Here is a 23,979-nt window from a genome sequence, read left to right on the forward strand (position 1 = left end):
CGCAAAAACCTGTTATCGGAAAATTTATCGTACCACCTTGTCTGTCGGCCAAGGAACGCATCGCAAGCATCGTTCCCATTTATAGAACAGTTGTGGGGAGTTGTGCATGGGCTCTCGCACCATTGAGTTCAGGGCGGGAGAGTGGGCTAGTGACGTTGCGCCCGGTCACGATTGAAATAACACCAAATAGTCATTAAGTAGTTCTTGGGGCTTGTGCCATATTAGGGTGCGTTCTAATGAAGGGCGGCTTTTCCCGCACCGACGGAAGAAGGGTGAAATTGAAGAACTAATGGGACAGGGCCCGATCGGAAACCGTCAACCCGGGGCTGGGAAAGGGCTCCGATCAGCTCGGAGAAGGAAGTTCGAGTTCGGGTCGGGTTTGCTTCCGTAAAAGGGCCGGTCAACTAATCTTTTATTCGTGATGTGTGGCGTTCGATTGCTGTCGATTTAAATTGTAGTAAAGATGGAATTGTAATTGTTTAATTAAAAAAAATATGTTTTTACAGGAAAAAGTATTTTGTTGATGTTTGAAAAGCTCGATTAGATGTGATAAATTATGAGGGAAAGGTCTTAGCTCTGCAGTGGCCCTTGATAGTGTTCCCGTAGCGCCTGAAGTTATACAAAAATTGAAATTATTAGTTTTTTGACATTGAATCTATGATTCAAAGATCAAATTTTAGTTGTCTTTTTAAAAGTTACAAAATACTATGATTTTTATATGTATCACATAAAGTCAGTTATTGTGGTTTTCTATTTTTTTGTAATTTTATTAAACTAAACATGAGTTCATGGCCAGACATTTAACAAGCGTCAACGTAAGATTTCTTAAATTTGCACTTTAAGTTCTCCAATGTGAATTAAATTAAATTATGTGTTAAAAATACTTCTGTTCAATAAACTCAAATAGAATTAAATCATTCAATATAAAATGTCTTTTTTAACAATAATGTCACAGTAAAACTTCGAAAAAGCTTGACATACAAAAGAACGCTAAAAATCATAAAAATTGTCTAAATCAAATGATAAAAAACATCAAAATCAAAAACTCAACCGAAATAAAAAAAAACAACTAAAATAAAATCAACAGAAAGCACGAATGCATTCAACAAGGAAAATAAATTAAAAAAGGAAATGCTTTGCAAAACTGGTAACAATGAATTGTGCATCAACAAAACCAGTGAATTCAACGAAACAATAAAGAAAAGGAAAGAACGATCGCACTCCATAACAAAACCGAGCAAAAGGCGTAAACATAACCGAATCATAAACATGATTGCCCCTTAATCGTAAGCGTGTATGAACAACAACAAAAAATGGTGCAAAACTTCCTTCCTTCCTGGGGTGCAAAACAATTATTGAACCACCTCCCCAGCTCCAAATGTTATGTGCAGATATGCCGTGATAATGGAGCATTAGGGCATTCATAAAAAAACAAAAACACACACATGAAATGAAAAGAATGATGTGAACTGGTGTTTGTGTGTGGGGGGGGTCCGTTCGTTCTCTTCCGCCTTCGGGATGAACAAAAAAGGTAACATTTTCCGCACATAAAAACACACTGCTTCCGCACTGGACTGCCGTTAGGTTGGAGTTGCTAGTCGAAGAATCTCAGGGAGTGCTTCGAAAGGGATTGATAGCTTATGTTTCTATAATAATGCGGCCTGCTTTGTCGATGCGTTGCGTGTGCTTTCGATATCTATTGGAAGTAGTGAAGTCAACCAGCTTGGTGTACGGTTAGAAACAGAATGAATTGTATTTCATACCAAAACTTATAACTACACAAATTCATAGGTTACTATGATTAAATTACTCATAACCCAAATACGGCTTACTATAATTCCAATACTCCTCCTTAAGCCGATTGTTGTGTAATTCCCATAGATCGTCGATTACGTTCTTGTTTGATTCGTTGTAATGCTTTTGTAAGACCATCTGCAACTTGTTCTTCAGTGTTAATGTAATGGAGATTCACAACATTTCGATCCAAAGCATCCCTGATGTAATGATGTCTTATATCGATATGCTTCGTTCGTGGTGTATATCCTCCATTTTTTGCAATACAGATAGTGCTCTGATTATCACAAAATATCTGAATCGATTGCTTCTTACCAAATTGTTCTAACAATCCTTTCCACCACGATGCTTCTTGTACCGCTGCTGACAATGCCATGTATTCCGCCTCGCAGGTTGATAATGCAACAGTTGGTTGTCGTTTGCAACACCATGACACCGCTCCTCCTTGCATCAAGAAAATATATCCACTGGTGGATTTCCTATCTTCTGTATCAGCGGCCCAATCAGCATCTGAATATCCAGTTATTTGTTCGTTACCTTTTCTGTAATATTTGAGTTTCATCGATGCCGTTCCTCTTAGATATCGCATAAGATGTTTTACAGCTTGCCAGTGACGCGATCCAGGATTATTGTTGTATCGGCTCAGCTGATTAACTGCAAACAGGATATCTGGTCTGGTGCATTGAGCTAGGTACATCAGGCAACCTACAGCCTCTTGAAAAGGCACCGCTGACATCTCTTCCTTTTCTTCTTCTGTCTGTGGCGACATTTCCTTAGTTAGCTTTATGGAAGAGTTCATAGGAGTAGCAACAGCTTTGCAGTCTTGCATTTTGAACCGGGATAGGATAGTTTCTATATAGGCTTCCTGGTCAAGTGCAATTCCGTCATTTAAATAATTCACACGAATCCCTAAACAATGTTTAGCTGGTCCCAAATCCTTCATCCGGAACATGCTGCTCAATTTCGTCTTCAGCTGATTCTTCATTTCTTCATTATTACTAAAAATCATTAAATCGTCCACATAAATGGCTACAAACAGCATATTTCCATTGCCATTATAGAAATATAAACATGGATCATACTTCGATTGTTCCAAACCCAGTTGTTTCAGTGCTGCATCTAGCTTCGTATTCCAGACACGACTTGATTGTTTTAGTCCGTACAACGCTTTGTTCAATCGACATACCATGTTTTGCTTGCCAGGCTGCTCAAAACACGGTGGTTGCTCCATGTATATCTCCTCTTCCAAATCTCCTTGTAGAAAAGCAGTTATCGCATCCATCTGATCCACCAAGAGATTATTTCTGGCCGCTAGTGCAAATAAATATCTCAGGGAACTATGACGAACTACGGGTGAATATGTTTCGTTATAATCTACCCCCTTTCGCTGAGAATATCCCTTTATCACCAAGCGCGCCTTGTAGCGGTTGACTTTTCCAGCCGCATCGTGTTTTGTTTTAAACACCCATTTACATTTGATTGCTTTCCTACCTTCTGGAAGAGTTGTCAATCTCCATGTGCTGTTGTCAATCAACGCTTGATATTCTTCTTGCATCGCTACTTTCCAACGTTCTGAATCGCTACGCGACATTGCATCCTGGTGTGTGATTGGATCCTCGCTTGAATTGTTGCTCATGATCTTTGAACTGGTAACATTGCTGAAAAGACCAGAGCCATGTGGGATTATAGAATCATTATACCTCTCTGGGACTTTACGCGTCCGACTGCTTCGCCTCAGGATTTGCGATTGAGTTGGTATAACGAGAGGTTCGCTGTTCACAGCTGCATCATTATCGACCACTGTTTCGTCAAATTCGTTAGTAGTTCCATCGGTATCTTCAGAAGTTTCATTGTTCGCGTCCGTGAAGTATTCGCTGTCGCTGTCCTCGTCCTCATTTTCACTCAAAACTGCCTCCATTTGTGATGTAGCGTTCGGTGAAAGAGAAACTGTCTCTTCATGTTCAAGGAGAATCATATGCCTTCTGCTTGATTTTTCTTGGATAGGAACAGCAACACCTTCATTAATGAAATTTACTTCACGACTGACTGTTACTTTCTTCGATCTGATGTTGTACAATCTATACCCTTTGGTAAACTCATCGAAACCGGTCAGAATGCACTCTTCTGATTTAGCGTCCCACTTCTTGCGATATTGCTTCGGAATAAATTTCATCGCTCTAGTACCAAAGATCCGAATATGGGACAAGTTAGGTTTCTTACCAGACCACGCTTCCTGCGGAGTAACATTATGGCCTTTGGTTGGAGAACGATTCAGAAGGTACACAGCAGCAGCCACAGCTTCCGCCCAAAAACTTTTAGAAAGTTTCGCCATGTGTAACATGCACCTTGCACGCTCCACAATCGACCTATTCGCTCGTTCGGCCATGCCATTCTGTTCCGGAGTGTATGCGTTGGATGTTTGATGAACAATGCCGTGCTTCTTTAAGTAGTTTGTGAACCCTGTGTTGACATATTCTTTTCCATTGTCTGTTCTGAGTACCTTCAATTTTCGTCCAGATTGCCGTTCTACCATCTTGTGAAAATCCTGGAAAATTTTGTTTACCTCAGCTTCCGACTTGGATTTCAAGAAATATGTCCACATCCGGCGTGATTTGTCATCCACAAATACAATATAATATCGGCTTCCTCCTAGAGATTTGACTTCCATCGGCCCGCAAATGTCAGAATGAACCAATTCGAGTATTTCAGCCGCCCGCGATCCTATCTTGCTAAAAGGATGACGGCTATGTTTGCCCATTGGACATTCTTTGCAATCGGCCATGGTATCTCCAACAATATTGACGCCAGTCACTATTCCATTTGCAAGGCTTCGGACACCGTTGATGTTAAGATGGCCCATCCTTTGATGCCATAGTTCCAAGCTCCCTGTTGAAGAAACTGTCAACGCGGTTTTCACCTTCTTTACGTTCGTCAAGCTTGAACAGATCGTTGTCATGGCTACCAGTAGCAATGATATCGCCGTTTCGGTTAACCACTTCGCATCCTTCATTGGTGAACGTAACGGAGTAGCCTTTTTTCACAATTTGATTTACCGATAAAAGGTTCACGGATAGATTCGGGATTAGCTGCACGTCATCAACGGGAATTTCACCTTTTTGGCACGAAGGCTTCAAAACGCAGGATCCCTTCGCGGTGATTTGCATGTTCTCCCCGTTGGCTGCTACCACAGTTCCACCAGATGTTTTCGCATGCATCAAAAAATCGCTATTGTTCGTCATGTGGACACTTGCTCCGGAATCGAAATACCATTTTCCGTATTCCTTCGATCCACACGTAGAAAGCACTACACAGAACGAATCGTTTCCCTTCGTGCTGTAGCAATCCTTCGCTATATGGCCAAATTTCGAACATTTTCGACATTTCGGTCCCTTAGCTGTATTCGATTTTTTAGTTTGCTTACCAGCATTAACGTGCTTCGTCCTTGCCGCAAACGCAGGTTCAACTGATGTGGGAGGAACCTCTTGTAGAAGTTTCGTTTTAATGATGTCCCCAGTGATGACAATACCGGAGTTTTCAAGGGCCATGATCATTGGGCGATACTGTTCTGTTAATCCAGCCAGTAATAGATTTCCGACCCACTCCTCTGAAATCGGGAAACCAATTCCATTCAGTTGATGCGCCGTTGATACAATACGATTAACATAATCCGACATAGAATCGCATGATTCTAGATCTGTCTTGATTAATTTATGCAACAATCCGACTCGTCTTGTGAGGCCAGAGTCATCGAAAGCCTTTTCTAGTTTGGACCAAACTTCTTTCGCTGTTGTCGCTTCCTTCACGTGAACGTAGTTCACTGGTTCAAGAAGTAAGATGATTTTCGCTCGTGCCTTTCGATCCTTTGCTGTATCGACGGATTCGTAGCTTCCATCGTCGTTTTTCTTCGGCTTTACTGCACACCAGAGATCTTCAAGTTCCAGGAACGTTTGCACGGCAAACTTCCATGTTTCCCAATTTTCTCTCCCGATGAGTCGTTCTATGCCAGGAAGACTTGATGTTGAAATGCTACTACCTGCAGCGCTTGAGGATCCGGTGGAGTTCGGGTTCATCTTAAAACTTCTTCGGAATAACGGCGAAAAGATTCTGCTTCAATCACTGTACGCTTCTGGGTTCTGGGCCCATAACCTATTGGAAGTAGTGAAGTCAACCAGCTTGGTGTACGGTTAGAAACAGAATGAATTGTATTTCATACCAAAACTTATAACTACACAAATTCATAGGTTACTATGATTAAATTACTCATAACCCAAATACGGCTTACTATAATTCCAATAATATCGTTAACCAGGATCGCATATCACGCGGCCAGACGTCGCCTGCGAGGTGATGCGGTGGGAAAGTTTATTTCGAAATGAAACTCTTCCTTCCTGTTTTCCTGATGTTGTAACATCAGGGGCAAGTGTAAACGATCGAACGGATTCTAAACCGTTTAGTTATTAGCTGACAGAGCGGGCTGTGATGCTGCCCAAACCATATGGTTCCCGAACGGTTTCCGGACGTAATTATTATAATTAACGGCGTCCCGGCATCGCCCAGCGCCCATTGGTTCGGGTTTTGAAACGTTCCATCCTCCGCAAACGACCAGCCGGCGCGCTCTCATGCGTGCTGATGGTCTGTCTGTTTTAATTGATGCTAATAATCGTCCCAACCACCACGTCTATGCTGGCATGAATTTTGATAGTCATCTAAATTATTAACTCATGTTACAGTGCAGCACCCCTTTTAAAAGCGGGATGTTATGCCCTTTCGGGTGACATTTCGCTTGATAAAGATTAATTCCGCTGCGAATTCGAGCGCGCGGGATGCATTCCGGCTACCCCAGCTCCCCCCACACATATGAACACGACTGACGACTTTATGAGTGCGTGAATGGGGCGGATAAAATATATGTTGATGAATATGGACACACGTGCGGTGTGAAGTCGTTGTCATTCCGATGCATTTTTTTGTGTCCCCCCCCATTCCCTCCGAGAGCATTCTTTTGTATGGCTTCATTTTTTTCCATGCTGCTTTTTGCTGCCTCAGTGCTGCCCGTACTGGACCGTGCGGGTTTATGGGCGGCGGTGAAGTATGATAAATATGGTTGGAATTTCTTTTCTGCCGTACCTTACCGAGCTTCCAATAATGCCTTTGATAAATCCGATGCATCCCGGTTGCGCTTGGCTTCAGGCCGCATCGGAGGCAGAAAGCGAAGGAAGCTACGCCGTCCCAGATGGTGCAATAAAATATGAATCTTTATTGCTGTCCGTGCACTCTTAGGCCGGCACGGGCTGGGAGAAAGTCGTGCGACGCGCGGTCAGCGGGGACGCGCGCGGTAGGGGAAAATTGTTAAAGGAATGTTGCGTGCGCGCTCGCGCGAACGCTGCGGAGGGATTGCTGGCTGATTGCGTCGGAATTTATGTAGGCGTGTTGCGTCTGCCTTTTTACACATGACACATTTGCCAAATAATGTACCGTAGGAAGTAAACCCACCGGTGAGTGGTGAGTGGTGGTGTGGTTAAGGTGACGAAAACGGAAACTCCATTCTGCGACCTTTCCTTTTCTCACGGGGACGGAATTTATGGACAGTGGCTAATCGAACTGCTGTTACTGAAATTGTTGTTTTATTTTATTTTATTTTTTGGGGGGGGGGGGGAACTGTTTACAAACACAAAACGAAAATCGGATTCGGGATTGGAATTTGTGTTTTATGACAGCTGTCACACGGATGTGAAATGGCAATGCCAAACGTCACAGTGTCATAAAGCGTGTTTTTTTTTAAATGTTGCAAGGAACGAAAATGGCTTCAAATATTGACCTCAACGTAGAAGTAAGAGAGGCTCTCTTCTTCTTCTTCTTCTTCTTCTTCTTCTTCTTCTTCTTCTTCTTCTTTGGCACAACACAACCGGGTCAATTGTTTGGATGTACCACTACTACTATTTATTACTCATAGTAGGATAAGAAGATTGTCTTACATATGGAGGCACGGTCGATTCGGGGCTTGAACTCATAAGGAGCAATATGTCATCAGTCGTACGAGTTGACGAATGTACCACGAGGCCAGTCGTGAAAGAGGTTAGTTTATTTCAAATTTAAATATTGCTTCATTAAGGAAGAACGCTTAATCACTATGGGAATCTCTATAAGTTGAAACATCGTTGAAATAACTAAAATTAAAATTACTTACTGGCATAAACTACAAAAACCATTTATTCTTAAACCACTACTAACGAGTACACAAGAACGAACCCTCATCAAGCACCTTCACACCCCCTTTCAAGTAGTTGCGTATCCGTGCCGGAATTGAATTTGTGTCAGAACGGAAATCGTTCCATTCTCGTTGTGCGGAAAACAAAGAGCAAATCACGCTGACGGGGGCAGGAAAAATAACGAAGTGTAACAAGCGTAACGTGATCAAATTTGTCGCGTTCCTGTTCCAGGGTGCGGAATTCGTTCCAGCCATTACCCAAACATCCTCTTCGATGGCAACAGCTCAGAATGAGGTTTTTTTTTGGACAGAGCTTAGAATGTGTCTACCACGTCCGAGAGAGAAGCCTTACCGTGTGTTTCTTGTACTAGTGGGAACATGCCCTCGCACAACTCGCCCACAGCACGAACGTCAGTGAACCGTAAAAACAGACGAATTAAGCGACCGAATCACACACACACAAAGTGGACGATCCCACACAGGGCTGCGTGCGGAATTTGTGTCGTATTTGGGAAGGTCTTGGTAGGTTGTCGCTGGAAAAGCGTTGAAAACGACATCGATTTGTTTCCCGTCTCTTCCATCGATGGCGCGTTGTAGGAGCCCTTTTTTACCAATATTTTTGGGACGGGTGAAAGTTTGAGCCGTTGAAGCCCCCTTCCGAACACAACCGGAAAGTTATGGTAATGAAGGTCGACCGCGAACGAGTCCGGATTGATAAAGGATCGAGGAAGTTTGCACTCGTAAAAGGGTCAACCGTACGAGGAGTGGACATGGAAACACCCAGACAAGCGATGGGGCACAAGGAGAAAGTGAAACTCCAAGCAGATGTCGTCTTGGGGCAGGAAGATGTCTAATCTTCCCCCTTACAGCCATTCTCAGCCGGTGGAGGCGATTGGTACAAACGCGCGCGCGATGTAGGAAATTTATGGAAACCACCCATGCACCCACATGGGGCCGAACGGTCCATCCGTGGGCCGGGACAGTGGTCACTCTCGGCGCTACGATGAGACCGAGGTGCGTTCCGTGGTAGAAACCCGGGTTGAAAATGTAAATTTCGCATCACATCGCCCAAAAAAGGAGAAAAAGCAATCCCCACAAAACCCCACCCCGTCCGCCGGACATGCTCTCGTTAAGTCAGATCAGATGTAAATCATGTTTTGCTGCGCGAAGAAGGCAGGGTGCTCCACCGTGGGGTTGCCACTTTTTAATGCCAAACCAGCGCGAACCGTTTGGCGTAGAAATGTCTTGCACGAATCCTGCGCGCTGGATAATTGGACGACAACGGAAACAGGGAAAAATAGACACCGTAGCGAGTCGCGTCGTTAACATGTGTCCAAGACAAGATTTTGTCGTTGTTGTCATTTTTTACCCCTTTTTTGCAAAAAAAGAGGATAACAACACGCAAAGCTATGATTTGTCTAAAGTGTTTTTGACGCTTGCAGTGCACGATCTCCCTGCTAGGCGAAGTGGCTGGCTGGCAGGCCGCTATAATCCGCTTGAACCTAACGCACGCTGAGTACAGCACGTCAGCACGTCGTCCTGGGCCCCCGAGGCCCAAAGCACGTCCAGCGGTCAGGATTTCGCGCGACCGACCAACGCAGAACACGCTGCAGTCGACGACATGGCTGCGAAGACAACGAAACCCTACGCTGCGCGAAGGGATTAGGTTTAGCAGCGTGACATTCCCGACAATAAATCAATTTACATCGCGTAATTTATCTCCCAACTTCTATCGCACATCCATTAGTGAGGACGCTGCGCTGGACGGGGAAGATTCTAACAAGATGCCAACAGGTAAGGAGGACAGGCTAAAATGAGCTTTCAGTGTAGAAAGCAATGAAATAACGTTCCTGAATCGTTTAAAATTAGTATCAAATGAGTGTACCAATATTAATTACACATTCCCTCCTGAAAGCAAACGGCTTAATGAGGCTTAGGTAGGCTCCCCAAAGCTCAATATCGACCGTGGGGAGTTTGCGTGCCCGGAAAACTGGGAAACCGGCGTTTAGGTTTGTGCGCACGCGCACCAGAACGGTCCATTAATTTGCTGCAATTTTGTGGTGGCGATTGCGATTAGATTTCGATTAAAAACTCCCACCGTGTGTCCCGTGTGTGTGTGTGTCTCTCGCCGGCCTCTCTAGCGATTGCGAACCTTTTGCGCAGTCGCTCACTTACTGGACTTACCGTCCATACTGTGTGCAGAATTTCGCATTATACAGCCTCTTTTCCTATTTCCTCGGCGCAAAGACTCGGCGCGTTCGTGGACTTGCGGGCCTTCAGAATGATTCCACCCTCTATCGTGTCGGCTCAGGGACTTGAGCACACACACACACATTTAGTGAGAAACTCAATAGCCTATTCCCGTGCGAGGAACGTGCCGTTTTGAAATTGCCTGAGCGGCGGCAATATTGCATCAGGTTCACTTTGTGCAAGTCGCGGTCCCTACACACCCGGGACTGTTGGGGGGAGCCTAGGCCGAGGCTCAAATTATAGGATCGCCTTTCATGTTCAATTGAAAAGCCATAAATTTATCGGTCCGTTTATTTATTACCTTGCCCTGCTTAGCGGAACTCGTTGCGACAGATTTCGTCGGCTGTGATACGGACTCTGGTTGCTGGCCCGTGCGAGCGCGGCAGGAGCAACGAGCAAGGGATTGGTGGTGAAAATAGAATAGGTCGCTGTCGAACGTGTTGAGAGTAATGCCTACTAAGTAGAGGTCAATTGCAGTATGCAACAGACATTCCGGATGAAGCGTATCCTTTTTGCGCATGGAATTCCATTCGGCTCTGAGTAATTCCTTCAACTCCAATAAATACTGGAGTGTTTTGAAATAAGTAATTAATACTCTGGCAGACCAATCCTTGGAGTGAGGCTTAAATTTCAAGCAATATTGGCTCATCTATAACAATAGTATTTAATAACAACCTACAACATTAACGATCATCTAAGCTTCATAATTTGCTTCACAACCCGACCACAACGCTCGCCTTTCTTTTTCGCGATCCTTTCGCTTGACTGAACCATAACGATTTTGACATTTTGACTTCACGACATTTCCGTTGTCTGCATGCAATGATCTGCCGCCAACTGGGATGCCCTCGCAGCCGTCGAAGGGCACCGTGAATGGCACCGCAGGCTGCAACAAGATGCGGGGGGACACAACAGCCCGAGAGGAAGTTATTAAATTGAAGCGCTCTGCTGCACCGCGTTACTGCAGATACTGCAAAATTGTTGGACAAAGTCAATTGGCCGCAATATAGCACACGGGAGGGCAGAACAATCCCTCCAACGTACAACATCCACGGGAAAGTGATGATGATGATGATGATGCTGATGCAAACTATTACGCTTGTCGAGGCGTTTTAGAAGAACGGAAACTGGGCAGCAAAACCATGTCCATTGCCTTCTTCACTGAAGTTGGCGTTTAACTGTGTGGCGAGACAGTTTAAATAGCTGCAGCTGGGCTACCCTTGCACTGCAGAAGAAATGTCACCGATGAAGCATTTCAAAACGATCGGTATCTCTTTATTGTGCGCGCGTGTGCAGAGGCTTTATTGTCGCGAGATATGATTACGAGCCTGCGTGGATGAGGTGGATGTGCGGGCTAAAGCGACAGCGCAAATTGATGTGCGACACACGCGCAGTAGTCTTAAGCAGGAAGATAACGATTTAAGATTAAGTGTAGTGCGATAAATACGTCGGATGAGGGGTTGGTAAGATTTCATTTTAAAAACTCTGCTCAACACTCATTTAATGGTGGTTGAACTACGGCAATTTGCTTAAATGGGATATTGTGCTACTGGAACTACCTTTTATTGGAGTTCTTCAGTGTGTCGTGTTGGTTGGGGTATTTAGCACAGTTGAATAAAGCTTAGCGTATCATCTGAAACGTCTTGAATTCAAATCTCAGCTCAGTCAAAGGCGGTCCTCTATACATTGTATGTGTACAGTTGTTCATTACAGTTGCTTCAGAAGGCATTTGTATTTAGCTCTACCTACTACTCTTCAGTCTTTCTACAAGGCTGGAATGACTTTGGTTCTCATCCTGGTAGTTCTCCTTAAGCATGATAACTTTACTATCTGGTTAGCCATAGATTGTTGTTAAGTAATGAAGAAGAGAAGACAACAACTAAGGAGACACCTCTACTTATTCTTCTCTTTAAAGGACCATATCCATAGCCAAATGAATAAGAATAAGCAATGAAGAAGACAACAATTAAGGAGACTTCTACCTATTCTTGTCAGAGGATATGTCCAACTCTTGTCACAAAGATGGAATGATCCAATTCCATTTGATGTTGTGATCTATCCATGATAAGAATGGAACTATGTCCGGCTTTGCAAGACCGTTCACCTGTGCCATGAGACTATCGGACTACTCAGGACGATGGACATTTAAACCCCAATAAATCACAGATACACAAGACCATTGATATCGAGACACAGATGTATGAAACAGATAAAGAGTAAACACTCTTAGAATGGAACTATTCTAAGGAATTAAATTACTCGGTAGCTCAATTCTACGAAAAAGCCATTGCGTCGTTCAACCACAGAACAATTGCGGTTTGATTAATTTTTCCACCAACAAACCAAGCAAACCCTTTACGGCACTCCTTGCGAGGTTAGTTCAGCTCTGTGCAACTTCCTACTCGTGACGCACCTAACCAACCAAACCCAGGTTGTTGTACATCTGTTTAGACCATACATTCCTGGCACTTTATCAGCGCCGCACAATCAATGGGCATCGATATTACACAGTCGAGAAACACCACCCCGTTCCCAGCGCGCCTGCGTCTCCTACGGGCGTCATCTCGAACGCGCACCGGAACAGGTTTTGGGACGCCACGGGTTAGGAAAGTCATTCGCCCGCAGATTGCGAGCCACGGCCATTCTCGAGCTTTTTAACTACGAAACGAAAGCACAGCGGGTGTTGTCAGCAGGAGGCTCCAGCTCCAGCGTACCCGATCGCTATAGAGAGTCTGGAATCAGGCCCGGTTACCGATAGCAATCGGTTTTTGGGGGTCTGAAAAACGAGGGAACGGGGAAACGACGGCGATAGCCGAGAGCACTGGCGGTGATAGCAAAAAGGGAGAGAAAACACTCTCCATCGTAGTTTTGCTATTTGCTGTGGATAGAAAGGAAGAAATTGCTTTGGCTCCCACATGGCGGGCAGACACGCTAGACGCATCGGTATAATGTGAGAAATTAATAATAACATTACACGCCTAATTAAGTTTAATTACAGATTTTATGATATCATTTTTTCGCTATTTTACTACGCCGCTCAACTGTCTAGCACTGAACGATTCGAGACGGTTGCGGACAGACGATTGAAATGAGCTGTAGTTGTTGCGTCGGGGAAAATTTGTTTACCAAAAACATAATATTTTCCCTCGGAAGCTTGATGCAACGGACGGCTCAAAAATGAATGAAAATAAGACCCAAAACCATAGAACGAAACCAAAATTCGTTCTTAGAAACCCACCGTCGCGATGAGAAACAGAACAAAATCAACCAACCTGCAATGACATAGGCCCTCTGCAGCAAGACATCTGCCATCTGGCCCCCCGGGATCGGGACCAAGGTCCATGGTGCGCCCCCGGGGATGGGTAGAAAAATGGCGTTGCAAATGATGTTTTTATGTTAATGATGAATCATGCCCGAGCCATTCTAACAGCAAAGCAGCGAAGTTTAGGAAAAAGAAGGAAGAGCAGCGCTGGCATATGACTTCAGCTGGAATGGGGCAGCAAATTAACTGCGCTCGCATATCGGCCATCGACTAAAAGTGAGAACGAACTGTGAACGAAAGGTGTAAAACAACAAAAAAACAGGAGGTTGTGCCGGGTTCGAAAAGTACGCTTTATTAAATCATCCCTTACCCGAAAGCATCATCACATTGTGCAGCTTGCAGGGTTGTGCAGGGTTTAGAAACCGCCTTCGAAGCATCTGCAGCAGCAAGGAACGTCAATTAAGTACAACTTTTCCGATTTCGGAAGAAGACACGTTGTGGTGTCATTAGTTTCGTTGGTTGTGAGCGTTCGCTTTGGAATGGAAGGTTCGCATGTTGCTGCTAAAATTCAACACGAAACCGCAAAAGCCAAGGTCAATAGGAATTCAAAAGAGGGGAATCTTTAGAACCCGGTCGCAAGGTTTCGGTGCACTTGAGTTGACGTGTTTGGATTGAGAAATCTCAATCTTAACAACCAACCCGTAACTAAATGTGACCAAAACAGATATTAAATAGCAGATAAGTGATCGTTTTAAGTCATAGTCTGACATCATAAAGGGAAAGCATTTGGTTTTTATTGGAATGTAGATGTATGGGTACGTTGAGGTATTCATTTATGGCTTGAACAAGTTTAAAACATATTCATAGTAGCAATTATTCCCATTTCACAATGCCTCGCCCAGTCCCTGTCCCCAATTAATTTCACCAAAAACCACCTCAGTCTAATGTTTGTTGTTGCTGGCTTCGATGCCCTTCCCTTTCCAGGATGCAGCACCACACATTGTAATTACACATTTGCAACAACATTGTGCACCGGGACAGCAGTCAAAATTCCACATAATGGCACTTTTAGCTTCCGGGCAACAGGTGTAAGTGTCTCCTCGCCTGCACCGGATACGTCACCACCTGATGGTGTGCAAAAGAGGAACAAAACAAAAAAAAGAATAGTTTTTCCGGCAAACTTGAATGCACTGTTCGGTGGCGCATGGCGTGCCAAATGTATATAACCCCCCGGGGCAAAGGAGTTTTTTCTTTCTTTTGTGGCACGTACAAAGGGCTACCTTTGGTCAGTCGTCCGAAATGCCGGTGCTATTTGTGCACGGTTTTCTGGGAAATTTTGGTTTGAACAATGCGCTCAAATGTAAATTGGAGCCCGTACGTAATCGCTCCAACTAACCCATATTAGCCAGAGGTGTTGACGAATAAAGGATGTTAGTGTAAAATGGGAGGGGCCGAAAGCAATCGCATTACAAAAGATGCATCACCTCATTAACATTTGGCCAGCGGGTCAGCAGTCATTTTCGGGTAATGTATGATGCTTTGGGATAATTTTCGACACAATGATTGCTCCTAATGATTGGAATGTGGATAAATCTGTTGGAAGATTTCATAATGTTGTGAACAATTTCATGAATGTTTATGAATGAATGAGTGAAATTGTTTGTTAGTGAATTGAAGATAATATCAAACAGGGACATATTAAATTACCATCTGTTAAGCATAGGGTTATACAATTCTGAAATCAAAAGGCCCTAATTGAGCCTTAAACAATATGTTAGCTTCCAACAAATTACCATAAAAGCTCATAAGTCCAGTTTTCTGAATTACTATCAGACTGACTGACTTTGTGTAGGATCTTCTACAATCGGAGCATCAACTCCTATACGAATATTGTAATTCTTATTGAATATCCTTAATCGTAAGGAATGAACATCAATGAAGTGAGGACCCAAGCCGACCACTCTGGTAACTCACAAAATGTCGTACCGACTCAGAAAAGCAGGTCTACTTCAAGTCTATTCTAACAGAAACGTTAGAATGTTGGCGATAATCCACAAAGTGTATTAAAGTCCGGTTATTCTTGCTTAAAACCGTAAGAGCTTTATTTACTTCAGGATTTAAGAATGCTGCTGCCTACAAGCGATTTGCATAAGCATTGGACAAACAAATGCATTCTCCTGCGGCAAGTCGCCAACAATACGTTCTACCGTATCACTGCTCCAGCACTTTACCCTCTTTACCGCCAGAAGGTGTACATAAAGTGCGCGAGCGAGCGTACACCACCGATTACACCGATCAAACGCCTCGCCCGCAGCTCACGGAAGTCGTGTTGAGGCACTTTTACCGGATCACCTGTGACCAGACAAGGACGGGATGGGGCTTCCACCAGCCATTATAGGTTGTTTTGCTGATTATTAGGCGCCATTTATCCTGACATCACTGCGACATCACCCCGGCATCGCACACCCCCCCTCGGGAGACAAAACACACTAACCACACGGACACCAGAGTGGGGGAGCGGTGTGCTCGAGCCGGGAGACGATTAATCCGAGCTAAATTATAAGTTCACGTTTCCCGCATCACGGGCATTAACCGCTCCGGTTCTTGATGGCCGTGCGCATTTCGCCACGATCCGCGCCGTCTGATTACTGGTGAGTGTTGTTGTTGTTTTGTGGTGTGTGTTTTTTTTTTGTTGTGCTCCAATCCAAACGGTTCGACCCTGGAATTGGGTCACGCTGCTGTTGCTGCCGGCTGCCGTCTGCATTTGCGAATAGGCGCGTGTGTATGCGCGCCACGCGGATGAACGGAAAATTGCCGTAAGCTCGAACGAGCCGGAGCGACGTTAAGCAACGGATAAGGAGCAGGTTTTCCAACGATGTCCATTTGTGCGACAAAAAAGGGGATGTATTATTAAAAGTGCATGTAAATTGAAAAATAGTACGTTAGGCGTGAAAGTCGCATTGTGTCACTTGTTGGCGTGCTAAATCTAGAATTGGCTGTAATGATTATTATATTGTTTGTAGTATTCCATCTTGAACTGTGCAAGGTTGTAAATTTTAGTCAATGTAGTCAATTATTAAATTAAAAAACGAAATTCATTCATCAAGCTAAGTTGTGTACTTTAAGACAATTAAGTCTTGCTTAGGCAACTGCAACTTGCCTAATGCAAGCCACAAACTCATTTTAAATTCCTTTTCTTACTTGAAATGAGTTCTTATGCTCTATTTATATTTGAAAGTATCATTTATAAGTATGTTTTGATATTATTTTAAATCTAAAATCAAACTAAAAGTTTCTTCAGTTCTTCTGTCCACCAATTAGATATTTTTTAATAACTATTTATTATGATTTTATAATTATTTTTAAAATTTCAATTTGAGGGAAATTTGCTGGTTTAGTTAGGTGCTTATTTAATTAGTTTTAATGTTTATGGTTTTATAGTACTGATAATTTAAAAAATCAGTGTAGTTTTCACAGTGTAATTATGAAGGTGAGTAATCAATTCTTTCATGTTTATCAAAAATTAGAATTTCAGAAGAAAATAACCCAAAATTTACCCAAATTTTTTCTTTGAAAACGCAGCCCTAGCTGGTAGAAACACATCTTGATAATGCTTACAAAATTAACACAATCTTCCTAATTACAATCGGACACTTGTTTAACTTTACATCCAAACCGTCCAAACGCCGGGCTCAAAATGTGATTTTAATCGAACATGCAGCCCGTTCTCATCACAGGCACAAGAGTGTCATAAAGCAGGAGAGTGCCTGCGCGGCCAAGTGCCGAAGGAAACGAACAGTTTACTTTGCCCTCGTACGTGTACCATACGATCCCACCTTCGTGTTCGTTAGCATGTTTGCTGGCGGTGGGGAGTGGTGGTGCGCGAGACTTTCGATCAAAACAAAACAGTCATTAAACGTTTCCACCAATTATGCTCCCGGTACGCTCCGAATCCGATGCGGTAACGGGCGTACGATGGTATGGAGCAGCGTCGGGATGGAACACCACAGTCAACACACAGACAGCTTAAGCTGAGTGAGGGACAGGCGGATAAAACGAAGTAAAGGAAACGTTATGGGATAGCTGAGGCAGGCGAACGGAAAAAAGAAGGGAAAAATCAACATTATAGACATTCTGTTCGTCTTCCCAAGCAGGCTAATTGTAGTTATGCTGCCCTAGGAGGAATAGATTTGATTTTTGGTCTTTGGAACCGTCCAAGCTGAAAATTAAAACCAAATTTTACCGCTTGCCACCTTCCAGCCACCTCTGCCTCGATCGTCGGCAGTGTTCGATTCCTTCTCGCCCTTCTACTTTTTTCCAAACCGATGTTGTGTGGATGTCTGGATCTGTCCATCTCTCTCTCATCTGGCCTAATGGGTTTTAGGTTTTATTGAGCCCTTTTTCAAGCTCTTCGAAAGGGGATTCGGAAAATACATCCTATTTTGTGGCAGGGTATCAATTTCATTGCCCGTTTACTGCTGCCCGGTACCGATCGCGTTCTGCGCTAACCGGACGGGCGCCGTTTTGGGGAGGACCGCGGTTCGGTTTGACCCGGGCTCAACGGAAGTCGGAAAGGAAATAGATAAGCCGCATCTCGTCCCACCGCGCAGGTTGGGCCCGGTGCTAATGATAGTGTTGTTTGTTTGCGTGTGCTTCGAAAACGGCGTTGTTTATAGGATAGTTTTGGAGCCCCTGCGAGCCCCACTGGCGGCCGCGAAAGTCGAACGCGCCCCGATCGGTTTGCCTATTTGTGTGCACGTTCACGCGAACGAAACGGAAAACGGTTGGCCTCTAAAAAGCACGACCAACGCCATCGGACAAGAACGGACAACGGCCAATAAAAACAAATCACTGTGCCCTGAGGGTCTCCCCATCCGAAACAGGTTTCCGCGTGGCGTTCGTCAGTGAAATTGAGGTGGCGCTGGGGCTGGGCTGTGTTTCGTTCGTTTGCCCAGCATCAGGATACCTGTCGTGTCCCGGATTTTTTTTTTGTACTTGCTGTTCTCTTGGGCTGAATCTTTCTCCTTGTATGCTGGGAGCGATCGAGCCATTTTTGTGTCAGTAAGGTGTGATGAATTCACACCATTAAAATGTGTGGCTAATTTTTCGTACACCAGCGAAAGCTACTCACTGTCAAACTGCTCGAATTTTGGGCCCTGCTGTGGATGGTCCTCGTACAGGAGCGTACGTACCTGGAACGATAGAAAACAAAACAGCACAATTAATCAATTTGTCAAACATTTAGTGTTTCAAATCAAACCCATCATTTGCTGTGTTACGCAAAGAACGCAACAAGTCAGCAAAAAAAAAGAAACTATGATGAAATAAATCTTTTTCGGGGGTTCGTCGCTTTTCCGTCGTTCAAGTCTTTCGTCGTAACATTGCGTGACGTTTTGTCGTCTAAACATTTTTCTTCTGCAGTTCAATCTCGTGCTCATGTCGATTGCGGTTTAAAGAGAAAAAAAAAACGGTGGAAACAAAACAAAGCAAAAGACCTTCCATTGTTTTGTGACCCCGTCAGCCACGGTTCAGTGCGACCGTTTCGTAAAACTGTATGATTCAGCGTCTAAGCGTAGCGGCAGCCGCAGCACCAGCCTGAAATCAAACAAAGCAGCCTTGTGTGTCCCCGTATCGACAGCATACGCGGTGCCGGATCAGAACCGGAGCACCGGAGTTGGTAGCGATTGAAAGAGATTAGATTTGGAAGGAGAAGAAAGAAGGAGCAAACGAACCGCCGACGCGTCCGTTTGCTGTCCCTCGGCCAGCCGAATGGTGGTCTAAATATTTTCCCCTTCCCAGGCCAAAAAAAAACCACCAATAAATCAACTCGCTCGAGACTCGTGTGCGCTGCCGACAAAAGCAGATTCCGCAGAAGCATGAGAGCGAGCGCGCGCGCGCGTCACGGCGGTATGGAGCAGACACCACTGATCGTATTTGTCATAGAACACTGCATAATCCACGGCTCTGATCGGTTTCGGTTCGGAGCGAGAAAGATATGTATCGCAAGGGCGGCAGGGCATTTTGGGCCGCGTGCCAACGGCCGCACTGATACGCGCGTCGCTCTGTGTGTCCGTTGTTCTCAGGGAAGAAGCGATCCGTCGTGTCGTTCTTGTGTTAGATTGCATGCTCTCTTTTTCACCGTTTTCCTTCTTTTCGATGGCATCCAGCAGCAGCAGCAGTCAAACACAAAGCCCGGAAAGAGGGCGACCATGCACACACACAGAGCCAGCTGATCGATTTAGTGCTCTCAGCTGACAAATGAATTTCAATTAACTCACCCAAAGCGTGTCCGATTGCGAGCGTTTTTCGTCATTCTGCTGGGTACATGTGTGTGTGCGCACACAGTTGGATTGAAATTCCTTAGCAGATTTGTATCGCTCGCAACGACCCGCAACGCCAAGCACCATGAGCACTGTGCAGTGAATGAAAGTGGGTTTTGTTTTGTTTTTGAAACCATGAAGATCATGAGTCAGTGATAGAGCGTCGAGATGAAAAATGTGGAAAAAACCCTCCGCACGCATAACATGAATGTATTAATTTTTGAAGTGCACACCACGCGGCTTTATGTTGTCTAAGATCGCGGGAGGAGGGAAGGCGAATGCTGTCAGAATGTACAATAAAGCACGGCAAACATTACGCAACAACATTCTCGAATCTCTTGGCCCGAGCTGGTCACGACGACTGGACGGTTTAATGTTGAAAGATTTCCCCAGAAAAAAAAAAAAAAACAGAAAACACAGACACAACCCTCTCGAAAGATCGACGCTGGTGGTGACATATTCGATGCATATTAAATTCAATATAACCTGAATGCTCGAACACGTCCTGGGGCTGTGACAGGGCAATTATAAAACACACCCCGGCTGTGTGTGTGTGTGTGTGTGTGTGTGTGTGTGTGTGGCTCGTAAAATTGATGGCAATGTTAATTAAAGCCTCTTCGGCGCAGCCTCCTTGCCACGGTCGCAATCGTACACGTTGTGCGCAAAACGGGCAAAAAGGGATATTAATCGATTGATGGTTGGTTTGGCTCGTTTGATTTTGGTGAGAATTTATAAACTTCTCCACACGGTGACAAATAACTTAAGACAAACAGCACATCCCCCCCTCCCGGTGTAGAACTGCTCTTGGTGCTTTGGTCAAGTTCAGTCACCTGGGACCGCCGCTGGAGCGTTTTGTTTGCGCGCTTAAGCCGGTTACCAAGCACCATGGCGGGTGTTCAAAAAACTCTGAGCAAAACGATAATCTGATAAAGGTGATTTTTAAGGAATCAATTTTAAGCTGCCCACTGCTCCCCCTCCCCACCCCATCACCCGAACCGCTGCCGGGATAATACCCGTGAAATCGGGCCTGGCGTGCTTTACGCATTAGTGTGGCTGGACAGCGCAAACAGAACATGATACCGAACCCGGATCGAGGCAGCAAACAAATATTTAAATTTCGATCTAAGCATAATGGGAATTAATTTCCAATTCACCTTCCCAGCTCGGCGGAAGACATTCGCGACGGTTGCTAGGAAACCCCTTCTGCCTGTGCTGATTGCCCAGGAGGCCGCCGTGCACCAGGGACAGGCAAAACAGCCATTAAAACACCTTTGTGCGCCACTCGGTAGGGACGATTTGATGTGAATTCCTGGGTAGAATCTGCGCTAAAGCAACCTCCTGCTCGATCGAAAGGGTTTTTTGTTGTAGTCGTTGTTTCTGTTGCTGTGTGCCGGATGGGTTTAACGATGGTACCATTTATTTCTTTCGCAAATTACTGTCAGCCACCTCAAGGTGATCGGTGATCCGTGCGCCGTGGTGCGCCGTTGAGAAATTAAATTTAATTAATTTCAATAGTAAACTTTAATTGTTTGAAGCTGCTCGCCGCTTCTGCAGCGAAGCTCTGGAAGTCGTGGGGATTGGGTTTTTGTTTGTTTTTTGCCAGGTGCTTTTTACATTCTATTATTTCGTAGCAAGTGGCACGGTGGTAGAAACATACAACATATACAACGTTGTGAGGTGAGAGAGTGCATGTGTGTTTGACTGGTTGGTGTTTTGATGCCAATTCTATGCCAGTTTGAAACTTAACCCTTGAGTGTTCAATGACTTTTTTTTCTTAGAATTATGAAGTCATTTTAAATACTTTACTTTCGATTGTTTTCGGTATTTTCATGCTTTGACCGTCATATGGATCAGTATTGCGTCATTAAAGGTTTAGAAATGTACTCTTATTGTGGGAATATTTTTAAATATCTGTCAATATTCTGTTAAAGGGGCCCTTCACGATTTCAGTCAGCTTTTTTATATGAAGTTTGACAATTAGAGGCTGAAATCATGTAAACACTCCATACAAAACCACACATAAAACTAGCCTGCAATTTTCAGTCTAGATAATTCTAGCCTCAAAGCAAGAATTGCATTCGAGTACCTCCTCGAAAAATGGCAAAACAAGGTGGTGTTTACCTTTATCCCAAGGTGCATTAAAGAGATCTGGTGATGGAATCCAGAATCAAAGTGCATATAGTCCAGGTGGTCTCACAGCATGTTTTTGATAACCAAATTTAAACACCACTTTTTGTCAGAACGGGTGAGAACTTTTGCTCAAACAGGCTTTCTGGAGGCTTGACGAATGCACAAAACATTCTTAAAATCCTCATTCAGAAACAGAATCGATAAAAATCAGTCTTCTAAATTCATGCACCTTGGGATAAGCCCACCTGTATATTATACCGACTAAGATAGCTGCTCGAAAACTGCAATACAATGCAAACAGCTGACAGGCTGAAATTTCATTGGCTGAGTTAGATAGAGGTGCCAAATTTTGTCTACTGACTTTTAGGATACTTTTATTGAGAGTGCAATAAACGGTTCGTTAGTGCGGGTGAATATAAACCCATGAAATATCGACAATATATGTCCATTTTTTTGAATGCAATCGTTATTAACGATTTTGTTTTATATATTTAATCTAATTTTGTTTAACTATTGTCATTTCAATACTGCTCATAACTGATGGCAATTTCATGTAAATTATATTAGAAAGATGCAAATTGGCATCAGAACATGACAGAGTATGGAACATAGTTGGGATTCAAGTATTTGTTGTGTGTGAAACGATCGATGCTGCTTACGCAAGTTTTTTTTAATTTGAATGCTTTTCTTTTCTACCTCATCCAAGTTCCTCAGAAATAGAATCTAAGTTTCCATAGCTATACAAAACATAAATTGTACACCAAAGTTTAAACTGCACTATTTAAACTGTTTGGTTTGTCTGTCTAAAATGACCGAAACATGCAAGGGTTATCCGCGCGAGCTTTTTGTTACATTCACCAACTTTTTCTCTTTCTTCTAACATTTTTATGCTGCCTGACCCCAAAAAATACTCCATCTAAAAAGAAAACAATAACGAACCGCCAGCGAAGGGGACCACTAAATGGCAAAAAACGAGTAGCGCACCGAATACGTGATCGAAGGGGGGGGGGGGGGGGGGGTTGGGCAGGAGAGCCTGAACTCCACTGTCGATGCTAAACAAATGAAGGTCCAACACGTAACGATTCGAGCATTCTGATCAAGACTCACCCCATCTCGTCTTACCCCTTTGTTTGTACCCCCTTTTAAATTCAATTCATCGCAACCACAGCAGCATAGAACCTACCCGTACCGTTTGTGTGTGTGTGTGTGTGTCTTTGTTTGGGTGCTCCTCTCCAAGAGCTGAATGTACGACAGTGATCGCGAATCGCGTACCCCGGTCGCGAGAGAAAACCCCCCCGAAGGAGGTGGTGCCGTGATTTTTTGCACCTTCCTGTGTGTATCTCTCGCGCAGCTATTTCACCTTCGCGCGCTCGCGCACTTTCGGTTCGCCTTGCTCCTCTGAGCGCAGCGCGCTTGCATATTTTATGATGCTGCCAGGCCTGAAGCTTATGCTTTGATTTACCCTGCCCGTTGGAGTGTGTGTGTTGGTGAGTGTAATGGTGCAGCCAAGTCAGTTTGGAATCTTCGAACATTCTGTTTTTTTGTTGTTGTGGTTGTTGCTTGCCTGCTGCTACTTGCATGCAGCTTACCGCTTTCAAAGCAAAGAGCACGGCCCTGCATACCTTGGGCTTGGACAATGTACAGTTCGCTTGCGCTTGTGATGTGTAAATTATATCCTACAAACCGGTTTCGGAAAAGGGTCTTTTGTTTTAGATTCACTGTCACTAACCCGCCGATCGCGTGTGCCGCAAGGGATCGTGCCGCGGTACACCTGGCACACGGAGCAAAAAAAAAACGAAAAAGATCTTGCAAGAAACACGCGAACCGCGAACGGAAGTATGGTTCCGTGCCGGATCGAATTCAGAACGAGGTGAGAGATTTAGGGAAGGTGTTTTTATGTTGCTTTGATTTTGTTTGTGTGGATGTTGTGTGAAGACCTTCTTGTGATGTGGCTTTAAGCTCACGTTGTATTTGTAACGTTCGATGATGAAATTCGGCAAATGCGAGGATGTACC

At 44.2% G+C, this 23,979-nt stretch overlaps 2 protein-coding genes across 5 annotated transcripts in view; both read right to left on the reverse strand.

Annotated features, from left to right (window-relative positions):
* LOC120902340 (ankyrin repeat and BTB/POZ domain-containing protein 2) overlaps positions 1-23,979 on the reverse strand; it is a 97,668-nt gene that overhangs the window by 40,559 nt on the left and 33,130 nt on the right. The gene's annotated exons all lie outside the window — the stretch shown is intronic.
* On the reverse strand, positions 4,641-5,902 carry LOC120901222. Its single transcript, XM_040308926.1, has one exon. The coding sequence runs from the start codon at positions 5,862-5,864 to the stop codon at positions 4,641-4,643; it is 1,224 nt and encodes a 407-aa protein (XP_040164860.1). The 5' UTR covers positions 5,865-5,902.

This window comes from Anopheles arabiensis, chromosome 3, assembly GCF_016920715.1.
Source record: "Anopheles arabiensis isolate DONGOLA chromosome 3, AaraD3, whole genome shotgun sequence".
Taxonomy (NCBI): Eukaryota; Metazoa; Arthropoda; class Insecta; order Diptera; family Culicidae; genus Anopheles; species Anopheles arabiensis.